A 12082-nucleotide genomic window follows, 5' to 3' on the forward strand; every position below is an offset into this window, starting at 1 on the left:
AAGCATTAGCATGTAAGCGTATTCCCCGCAGAATTATCCGCTACTTTGAATGATGCGGTAAAAATTGTAAATTTCATAAAATCACGTGCCACAAACTGCCGTCTATTTCACGCGCTTTGTGAGGAATTGGGAAGCCTTCATGTTACTTTACTTCTTCACACATAAGTTAGATGGCTTTCCCGTGGCAAAATTTTGACACGCTTATTTAAATTGAAGTCAGAAGTCCAAGCATTTTTTGTTGATCATCCATTTCACTTGTCCACTTGCATATTCGATCCTCTTTAGGTGCAAAGGCTTGCATATTTAGCTGACATCTTTTCAAAATTAAATGAATTAAATCTATCCTTGCAAGGTGCAGTTGTTAATATTTTCATTGTATATGATAAAATTGAAGCTATGGTAAAAAAATTGAATTTCTGGATCCAATGCCTGGAAATGGGTGAGTTTTCTTGTTTCACTTCTCTTAGTAGTTTTTTATCAGAAAACTCAATGAAACTTGATGAAAGCGTTAAAAGAAATGTATGTGAACATCTGCAACATCTTGAACTAACTTTTGACGAGTATTTTCCCAATAGGCGTAACGTCCCTCTCTCAAACAACTGGATACGCAATCCTTTTGAAGGAAATCCATGCTTAGAGAACACCCTGACATTACCTGAAAAGGAAATGCTCATCGAGTTATCCTGTGATAATTCATTGAAAACTACCTTTAAAGAGCTCTCGTTAATTGACTTCTGGCTCAGTGTAAGAAATGACTATACCGTTTTGTCCAAAAAAGCAATTCGAATTTTATTACCATTTTGTACAACATGTCTGTGCGAGAAAGGATTTTCCTCCTATACTTATCTCAAAGATAAATACCGAAGCAGATTGAATGCAGAGCCTGATTTAAGACTCAAACTGTCAGACATTTAACCAAACTTTCAGTTTCTTTGTTCCGTCAAACAGCCACAAATATCGCATTAAGGATTTTTTCCCCAATTTAAAGTATGCTTAAAAAAAATAGTTGGTTTATAAAACTTCTTGTTTATAATTTTTCTTGTAGATGTAGTTTTAACTTTTTATTAATGTTTGCACTTAATGATATTTTACAATTATATTTTTGTTTATTGCAATCAAATGCTGCAAAAAATGGAAAGCAAACATGCTGTTTTTTTATTGTTTCTTACATGTTACTAATTCCAACATCAGGGGGTTCGTGAACTTTTTTGCCTGTTCCAAGGGGTTCGCAAAGAGAAAAAGGTTGGGAACCGCTGTTCTAAATTAATTTTTATCTGTCTTTACGTTTCCATTACTTGTTTTATCTTGTACATGTTTGCTTTTTTGTTGTTTTTTCGAACATAAAGTTTATCAAAGGTTGTGTTGAATAAGTAGCAAAAAGTAAAATAATCTTGATTTCATACAAATTGCAAAAAGAGAAGAATTGTATGCCAGCATCGATAATTTTAGTTTAAAAAATTTTATTTAGTAGGTTTAATTTTAATTAATAGTAAGTTAAAATGGCATTTGCTTGAGTCCATTTTAGTGGGCAATTTTGCTTAGTTGTTAAAATAGTTAGACGATGCTGCTTTAAAAAAAATAACTGAAGCCATACACAGAATTTTTTTAAACGAGAGAAAAAAGAAAAATAGTTTGGAAAAGTTACAGGAGCAGAGTGTGTCTCTTTTTTTCTCTCCTGTAAAATTAAAAAAAATAAATTGACCCGGTTTTGATATAAAAGGCTTTATATATCAGTAATCAGTTATATTGATCCTGATTACAAAAAGATTTTGAAAAACAAGCTGATTTGTGCATCACATGACTTCCTTTTACTCCTATTCAATGTCATTTCCCTATTATTGTCATTTTTAATGTGATTCAATAGTTTACTCTCTAAATATCACCAACAGTGACCAAATTGAAACCAGATTAAAAAAAAAAAACTTTTAATCGCCAAATTTGTCGCCAAGTTGGTGACAAAACTTGGCGACCAAAATACTGGCGATATATCGCTAAGTGTCTGCTAAATTAAACACCACTTGAGTTTACATCGAAATTAACAATGATTCCCTCCCAAAAAGGGGCAAAAGATCCCTTTAGAAACACCTGTATGCAACCAAAAGGAGAGGTGCACAACTAGACCCCACTAGTACTCTACATACCAAATTTCAACTTTCTAGGACATACCGTTCTTGAGTTATGTGACATACATACGCACATACAGAGGTCATGAGAAAGTTTGTTGTAATTAACTCGGGAATCGTCAAAATGGATATTTGGCCTGTCTGTACGTTCTTAGGCACTTATCCACGTGTGGTCGAGTCGAAAAAAAACTCACCATTCATTCGGGGGTGAGTAATTAAATTAAGGTCGTTTTTTGAGTGAAAATAATTTCGTGAATACAATACTTCCTTTTTTGTAAAAGGAAGTAAAAATCGGATGTAAGCTGTTTGCCCTGATAGTAATAGAGTTTAGTAACATTTTCCAGTAATTTATATCCACTATAATATTAAAATCTGTTCGCGTCCGTCTGTCTGTCTGTCTGAAGATCGATCTCCTCGAGAACCGCTGCGAATCGAGAGTCGAACGAGATACCGATCAATTCGAAATTTTCCAAAGAAAACAATAGAATCAATCTCGTAATTGTACGAGTTTAATTAGCGGAGATATTAGTTAAAACGTTAATTAACATAACGTTATTCAGGAATTTTTATTTCTTTCCAGTTGCCATTTTGCGTATGAGCAAATAAAATTCTAATAATTGTTTTAAAAGAGATTTTTTTTGGCTGCTGTCCAAATCTTAAAACAACGTTTCCATCTAGAATTTCACTTCAAATTAGTTTAAAATTGGTTGCTCTATTCGGATATTGCCTTTATTTTATCGTCTGTCCTTTTTTTATTTTTTTACACTCGACGTTCTTAACTCCTTTCAGCATAGGAAAGTTGTTTCTTTAGATATGTTTATTGATTGTAGTGTAAGTTTATCATTTTATCATTCACCGGCCTCATATTTTGATACATTTAGGATGTGCGACTAATTATGTTTATTTTGTTGAACTTTTTCCCGTTACATGGATGAGTTTTCGAATTGCAATCACTTTATTTTTCTTTCCTGTTTCTATTTTTGAAATACAGTTTGTATCGTTAAAAGAACATGTTAAATTAAGATTGTTTGGATTTCTTTAAGTGAAACAGAGTTGAACAAAAAAATTGTTTTTAAGGATTTTAACTAAAGCTATCTTGGAATCTGATGACTTGGTATTAAATTAATGCTAATTGGTATTTATTTAATCTTGGTGCTTTAGTTCCACATAATCAATCAAAATGTGTGTGTCATTTTATGTAAAAAGCTGATCGTAACTGTACATAAATATTTCAGATATAGTCTATCAGATTTAATTCAGTTTAAAGTGACCAGAGATTATAGTAGATAATGCATATATTTTAATCTTTTGTGCTAATTGAAAATACTCATAACTTGTATCATTAATAACTATCATTAACGTTAAAGATAATTTTGACAAAAATATGCTCTACTGGTGTTTTACAAACCTTGCATTACGCGTATTTATTTACTCCTTAGCGCTTTAGAAACTGATGTCAGAGTAATACAAAAACATCAATTGGACATCTCTTTCATTTTTTAAGTAGCCCGTGCAACGCCGGGCACGCAGGCTAGTCTCTTTATTAAGATTCATTGTGTCTTTTTTTCCAGGGAGTATCTGGGTAAACAGCTCGAGAAGGAGACTAGTCAGGCAGTTTCTGCAAAAGCTTAAAGAAACGCTCTTCAGTAGAGGAACCATTTCAGTGTTTGGATAGAGAATATATTTATTTATAGCCCAGATGTTGAGGTTTGCTTTTCCGCTCTTCTGAGCCGATATCGTGCTCGAGGCACCTTGATCTATACATTCCAGAAAGCCATGATGTTACGTCATGAATGATGGTATTGTGTTAACTTTGTAGATACTGGTATTCGATTCGCCAATTGATGTGGAACATATATTGTTGATTATAAATAATTTTAATATTTGATTCAGTGATTTATTTTGTTATTGTTCGTAATAATTTCTCAATCATCAAATGAGTCCTCTGGCTGATTTTAGACACCATTTTTTGTTTAGATTTTTTAAATTCATGGCATGTTTTTAATGTTTGTTATTCTGAGTATAGTTGTGTTTTATGGAACATTGAAAACCACAAAAGCTTTTACTGTATAAATATGAGCATAAGTACAAAGATGGTTTAGAAAATTGAATTTTCAGTTTTGGGTAAAACTCATCAGAAATCTGTGCAGGACTGTTTTAAACTAATTTTTTAATTGCAGGTTTCATCTTTCAATAACTCCTATTGAAATAATAAATCAAACTTATTTTATAACAAAAGATAAATTATTAAACATTCTTTATTGTTGAAATGAAATGCTGTGGTGCTGTATTTTATTGATTATAAGCTAAATAAAATTAGTAAAATAGTTTTGAGCACAAATAGATATAATGTACTTTTGTATCTACATACATTTAAATAAGTTAATAGTAGTTTGAACTTAAGCAACATTTAAGTTTTTATCCAAAAGTAAAAGTAAGATTTTGTTCTGTATGAATCCTTATATTTTTTGAGGTTAATTGTTCAAAGAAGTTGCATGTTTTGAAGTTGAAAATAAATCATGACACTTGTTATGATTATGATCCATATAATTGTAGATGTTTAACTACTTCTTGTAATATTTTTAATTTCATCATCAGTACTAATATATTTCATCTAATTAAGCATTTGTAAACAAATGTAATGCTTTCATACTCATTTTCTGGTATGCACTTTCCTATTCCTCATCAGTACAGTAATGTTAAAGGCATTGATTTTGGGTTTTCTCATAGTTGTCATTTGTATTGTTATTACTCTCTTTTTAAATATAGCTAGAAATTTCAAATAATGTGTACAGTTATTTTTTTGCAGCCGACTAGTTCAAATAAAAAAATAGGATGTATAGAAAAACTAAAGCATGATCGAAATTAACTCAATAGTTATAATATAAATTTTTGTATTATGTATTTCTCATATGCATTAAGTAACAAGTTACAGAAATTTGGTTGATGTTTTATAAAATAAGTTCATTTTTCTACAAACGTCTTTCGATTTCTGAGCCTCTGGCTATTATATAAATGTTTTATGCAATTAACTTATTTTATACAAAGCCTCATAAAAGTAAAAGTTTTGTTATCTGGTATTTCAAACTGTGAGCTGGTTCAGTGTTCATACTTTGGTCTGTTGTTGAACAGAAGGAGTTCAAAATTATGTGTTATTAAAAAAACAACTATTCCAATGTATTCCAGACTGTTAAAATAAAATGCTTTCGAAATGTTTATTTTCATTGCTAAATTTACTAATTGAAGGGCTTGCTGTAAAAAGGAAGTAGCTATTTCAATGTTTCTTCAGGTTTGCAATAGAGCTCAAAATATCGGTCCACTTTTTCTTTTTAGTATTGTAATAACCTTCTTCTTATGCTTCTCAGTATAGTCATAGTAGAGGAGATATAAAAATATAAATTTAGGAAAATGTTATTTGGTGCTTTAAGCTTTTGTGTGCACGTTTTGAAAATTAAAATTTGAAGCTACCTCTTTTTTGCTGCAAGCACTTTCATTAAAGTAAGGCAAAACAACGTTAGAAGAAGCACAAATTTGCAAAGTACACAACCGCAATATAACCTTGTCATTGGGCGGTGGTATATATAGTATTACATAACCGCAATATAACTTTATCATATAACCGCAATATAACTTTCTCATTGGTGTTTGGCTAATCTGCTGTTTTTATCTTTTAAGCTGCATGCTTATCTGCTCTTGGCTTTTGTCGGATGTCTTTTCATCCATAAGCTCAATATTTTTTGCATTGAAAAAGGCGTTCCCTGTAACGCCAAAACACGTGTCTGCTGTAATTTGCAAATTTGTGCTTCTTCTAACGTTGTTTTGTCTTACTTTACTGTTCAGCACAAAGGTATTTATTTATCTTAAGCACTTTCATGTTGAATGGGTAAAGCATAATTTTCACCTTTTTGTAGATTCTGATCGCTTTGCTTGGAAGGGTTCAATGTAATTCCCAAACATTTTCCGTTCGCGGCATCTTTCAAAGAAATATACTTTTCTCAAGGCTACCTACTCTCTATTTCTGTAATATTGATAGTCTTCTGTTGAAATTATAGTTAGATTTTTAAAAATGAAGAAGAATTTTTTTTTTTTTTTAAATCTTATTCTTCAATATAACAGACATGACAAAATTGCAAGAAAGTTCAACATTGAAATATTTTTTGAATGAGATTTCTTTTAAAAGTGTGTAATTCTCACAACCTTGCGCTTTGTCGGGAACATTTTTGTGGGGGAACTTGGAGCAAAGTGGAAAACAAGGATGGATACAAGGGAAGGTCAATGGGGGCAATCACCCCATCCTTGAGCCGAAGTACAAGAACTCTCCCTTGGCATATTTTTCATACTGAAGTTCGAAAAACGTAACTTCAATAATGTTAGGCAAAAGAGGGCTCTCCCTCGGATTTTTTTTTTTTTCAGAATTGTAGGCTTGAAAATGCAATTGTAGCATATCTCTTAACACATCAGAACTTTGTACATGAAGTTTTTCGCAGTTTCAAAAATTCAATTTTTTTTATCTTAGATGATATTAGATTAGATTTGGGGGCTCTCTCTGAAAAGTTTTTTGCATTGATTGAAGTCCAAAAAAAAAAAGAGCAATAATATGACACATTTGATAACTTAAAAGTAAAAAATGGGGTTCCGTACACTCCTCTGGAATTTTTTGGAAGGAAGTTTTCCAAAAAAGAAAAATCTCATTTGAGATGATCTTTTAGGATGTTTGGAGGGGGAGATTTGGAAATTTATAAAAGGGTAGGTATCTGAGAAATCGATCGCTCCCTCCTTGAATACTTTCTGGATCCGTCCTTGGTGGAAAAAAGCCAAAAAATAATTTTTTTCCAAAGTTAAGAATTTGGTTATTCATTTCAATTTTCATTTCTTTTGAACTTCTTTTTTTCCTTCTAGCACAGTTATTTGAGTCGATCAGAAAATAGAGGCTACTTTAAATAATTTTTAGCCAAATTTTAAAGCTTCTCAAAGATTATCTGGCAATGAAATTTTAGAATGTCAGCTACAACAAAAAGTAGCCAATCAGCTAGATTTCACTGAATCATGCAACACCGTGTGCATTTAGAAGCACTATTGTAAATATCGGGTGAATGCAAAAGTTCGTGCGGAGTTTGTGAAAGAAAGTCATACAGTGATTAGGCAAGCAAAACTCTTTATTCAATCAATGATATATTCTCCATCATTGTCTATAATCTTCTTCCAACGTTCTGGCAGCATACGGATGCCCCGATCATAAAAACTGCGTGGTTTAGATTCGAAGAACGAAGACACGACGTTTTGTAAGGCATTCAAAGAGTCAAGTTTTTTTCCATTTAAATGATTTTGCAATGACCGGAATAAGTGATAATCCGATGGTGCGATATCAGGAGAATACGGTGGATGAGTTAGGACTCCCCATTTCAGGCTGTTCAGTTTGCGTAGCGTCTGTCTTGAAACGTGTGGTCTAGCGTTATCTTGATGAAAGACTATGCCTTTGCGATTTGACAAACTCGGACGTTTCTGTTTGATTTCTCGGTTCAGATTAGTTAATTGACGACAGTACTTGTCCGAATCAATCGTTTGGCCGGCGGGGAGAAACTCAAAATAAATTAGACCCTTGCAATCCCACCAAACACAGAGCATCACCTTCATCGGGTGCAAACTGGCCTTTGCCATTGTGTCACCATGTTCACCTGCCTGTTTCCATGTGCGTTTGCGCTGAACGTTGTTGTACAGGACCCATTTTTCATCGCCCATCACTAATCGATCCAAAAGCGGCTCGTTTTTGAGCCGCTCGAGTAAAGATACGGCAGCAGAAATTCGCTGGATTTTGTTGCTCTCGGTCAACAAATGGGGCACCCATATATCGAGCTTTAAATCAAATCCAATTTTTTTTGAACGCCGAAAAGCGGTTGATCGGTCAACGTTAAGTGCTGTAGCAACTTCCTCTGTTGAAATTCGTTTAGTATTCTGAACTAAAGAACGCAAAACGTCGTCATCAATGTCGGAAGGTCGACCTGAGCGTGGCTCGTCTTCCAGCTTAAAATCTCCGCAACGAAATTTTGCGAACCATTTTTCCACAGTTCGTTTAGCTGGTGCTTGATCTTGATAAGCGTCTTGAATGGTTTTTACGGCTGCTGCAACGTTTATTCCCTTCCGAAACTTGTGAAGCATAACGTGCCGTAAATGCACTTTATCAACACTCATTTTAAAAGTAACTTTTTCGAAGCAGTTTGTATCTGCACAAGTTATTTTGATTGGAATGAAAGCTGCACACGTCACCTTTCCAACGATCTGACTTACGTAGATAGTGGTATTAATGACAACACGTTACGCTCGTTCTAACGCCATCTATTGCAACTCCGCATGAACTTTTGCACTCACCCAATAAATTTTCCTCCTCCATATTAGCTGATAAGCTAAACAATACATTTCGGGGGAATTTTTTATTTATTTATTTATTTTTTTTTTGGTTGCATATTTACACATAAAATGATCTCAAAACTTGTAAAGATCAAGTACCGCAGCTAAATAATATCAATGTTTTGGTTTTGTGATTCAAGTTGAATTTCTCAGCTTAGTTCCTCATACGTAAATTTGTGGTTAGGCTAGCAAAAATAAAATCATTTTAACAATTATTTGAATCAAGGTTCTGAAGAATTCAGTGTTTTTACACTTTTCCTCTGCAAATTCTTAATCTAACTTTTCCTTTTATGTTGTAGTGTTGGGTTTGATCATTCATGGTCTGTTTCCAACCCATCAAAATGAATTTTTTTGTCAAGTTTTCAGTTGTTTCATTCAAATTGATAAATTGTGTGTCTCGTTTTTTACAAAATACATTTGTTCTTTCATCCTGTTTATAACTTCTTATCTTACGGTACAACTGTGTTTGTGAATATTACTAGATTTCTGATTTATACATCAACATCCTTAAAAATCTCACTGTACAATTCCCAAGCAGTTTAGATTTTGTTAGCGCTCTATAAGTTCAACTGTCAGGATCACGAGGCAATGATTTTTTCGACATTGTGCAGATGAAGTCTCCAAAAAACATCCGTGTGCTCGAACTCGCAAAACTTGAGAACTACCCGGCCGATTTTGCTGAAATTTTCAGAATTTGTTCCTTTAAGCTCTGTGAAGGCTTGTAGGCGGCCAGTTTGAAAAAAAATTGATGTATAGTTCTTTTTTTTATTCCAATTTAGGCCTAATTTTCACATAAATTCCCGAGTATGGGAGTGAAAAATTACTTGCATATATTAATATTACATGTCGTTGGAACGAGTAGAATTTCCCGCGTTCTTCGCAATTTGTTTCAATGCTCTAAATTACTTATGGCAGGAGGTATTTGCTTTTTTAGCTAGAATTTGTTTAGGCTTTACTGAAATTTAGGCAGTACTTCATTAAATCTATCAATAAAAAGCGAAGGAATTGTCCCACAGTTTTCTTTTGGACACCCATCGAATGAGCTGCTTTTTTTACTCCAGATCTAACTCGACCTATGGTCGGAAGTTTAATTCTCTATCTCCATTAGAAAAAAAGTTACAAGCGAATTAAATGAAGTTCAAAAATCTCTTGTCTCTATTCAAGTTTTTAACCATTTTATTTTGCGTTTCCACGGTAGCGCTTTTTGAATCCATTGTTCATTTCCATCTTTCTCATTTTCAACTCTGAAACTTATTTTATTTTGTGTTTCCATAGTTACGCTTTTTAAATCCATCTTTCTCATTTTATTTCAATTTCTTAAAAGTATTTTAATTTCTGTTGTCATTGTTTGGAGGGGAGATTTTGCATGATGTTTTTTCTTCTTTAATTTATGCCTGATTGTTGAATATACGTTACTTGACACAATTTTGTTTCAAAGTAGACCGGACAAAGCCGGGCAACGTAGCTAGTATTGCTTATAAAATCCGTCCCAACTATAGATGTATCTATGTCTGCCTAAAGGTCGCTTCTGATTGGCTGTTGAATGAATCTCAGATGTCACTTGACCTTGATGGTTTCATGACCGTATTGACGCACAAGTTTCGAAAAGTTATCAAACTTAATTATTATTCACCAAATTTGGTTTAAAAAATGATGCGAACTTGGTGATATATCTCTTCCATTTTTCTCCTAGCCCATAGACTCCCAGCAGTTATGACTGCATCACTACTTGAGATGCCGAATCTTGCTGCCATATTGAATTGTATGCAAAATATGTTTGCTTTTTTTCTTTTGATTAATCAATGTATGTTTCCATCTACACATTATATAAGGGAGAGCAGGGCACATTGAGACTTGGGGGGTATAGTGAAACAATGCTATGATTTGAATTTTTTAATTAAAATCGGTAAATGATTCTAGGTACCTATGAATCTGCAGCAATTAGACGGGTGGATTCTTTGACATGAAGTTGTTGCTTACGTTTGCCATTGAATGATCGTTATTTTTCTGATTTAAGGTTACGCAAGCAATGTAGTTTTTTTTTTTTTGACTTGCATGCATCGATTCATAACATTTTCTTTTATGAATAAAAATTAGCCATTTGATCACTTTCATTGTTCTACTGATGTAGCTATTATCATTCAAAACATTATAGGCTTTAAATAGACTCCTTAACCCTAGAGAAGTCGCTCTTCGGTCGATTCCCCGTCCATTGTCAGATATTTCGCTCTATCCCACTACCCCTTATTCTAATAATGGAGCCCATCTGTGTAACTGAAGGTCAGACTCTCCCCAGCCCACACACTTAGTTGTGAGAATTTTCTTCGGTATTTCAAGGTTGCATACCTTTTGGAAATGTATGTTGGTCATTTAGACCAATAGCGCGCCATCCTAGTCAGGTGTCATTTTCTCCCTAGCACTTCCTTTCTTCTGCTTTCGTCTCACGGATCGCTACGGCGGGGAAAAGACCGAAGAGCGAGCACTAGCATAACAAAAGGAAACGCGACTTCTCTACGGTTAAAATGTTGAATTAGAAGAAAAAGGTGGAGTGGGGGTACAGTGGGACAGTTGTAGTTGGGTCAGGATGAGACTGTCCCACTGTGCCCCATCTTGAATTTTGATTTGAGAGAGATGTTTTTTAAATTTATCTTGTGATCCAAGAGTTTTCAACTTGCTGTTACTTTGCAGGTATTTTTGCCTTGCCAAAATGTGAATTAAAGCATGTAAGGCGAAAATAGGGACATTTTCTAACGATTCCATGAGAAATTCATTTATAGTTAATATATATCACCTTCAGATTCTAAGGGACATTTCGATAAAGTAGATCATAATACTCTGTATATTATAGAAAAAACTGATACAAAAGAGCCTTTTTGCTCTAGTGTTTCAGTGAGCGTTTTCTTAGGTTCTTAGAATATTAGAGGATATCCAAAGATCGAATAGAGAAAAGGTTGAGTAATGAAGAAAGAGCATAAAAAGGATAAAAGTATCATTGCTAAATATAGAAGAAGAAAACGCAAAAACTAAAGAATTAAAAAGAAACGTCTAAAATATAGAAAAAATGTTTTAATAATTTGACACATTTGTTGAGAATGAAGAAATTAAATGAGGGCTCTCTGATATTTTATCAGACCATCATACATGTGGGAGAATCTACCTTCTGGGTTTGTAGAGTTAGATCATGACTTACTTAAAAAAGACTGTTCTCACAGAATTTGGCACCAAGCAAAATATTTTTATGTTGTAAATGCTCTAAAGGCAGCTAAAAAAGATGGAGACTTGTACATTAGTTTTTTGCTCAAAAGCAATCCCATTTTGATTATTTTTGTTTGACCATCTGCACCAGATGTTGCATCTGTTCCGAATAAACTCATTAAATTGTTAACAGCTCCTACGAAAAGAAATGTTGCAAAGCTGAGTCAATCTTTTTTGTCATTTGAAAATTTAATGAACGATGAAACTTGAATCTTTTTTTTTTCATTATGATTTAGTTTTGATTTTAAACATTGAACATACAGTAGAATACCTTTATAATGCCGACCTGCATAACGCAA

At 33.4% G+C, this 12082-nt stretch overlaps 1 protein-coding gene across 3 annotated transcripts in view; it reads left to right on the forward strand.

Annotated features, from left to right (window-relative positions):
• The window catches only part of LOC129217763 (V-type proton ATPase subunit H-like), a 76163-nt gene extending 70824 nt beyond the window's left edge, over positions 1 to 5339 (forward strand). For all 3 annotated transcript variants that reach the window (XM_054852106.1, XM_054852107.1, XM_054852105.1), the window contains one exon: positions 3695 to 5339. Coding sequence is in view for 1 of the 3 variants with exons in the window: in XM_054852107.1 (XP_054708082.1) it covers positions 3695 to 3755 (61 nt within the window). In the remaining 2 variants the exon portion in view is untranslated. The remainder of the gene's footprint in view (positions 1 to 3694) is intronic.
• The last annotated feature ends 6743 nt before the right edge of the window (positions 5340 to 12082 follow it).

The sequence above is a fragment of the Uloborus diversus genome, chromosome 2 (assembly GCF_026930045.1).
Source record: "Uloborus diversus isolate 005 chromosome 2, Udiv.v.3.1, whole genome shotgun sequence".
Lineage (NCBI taxonomy): Eukaryota > Metazoa > Arthropoda > Arachnida > Araneae > Uloboridae > Uloborus > Uloborus diversus.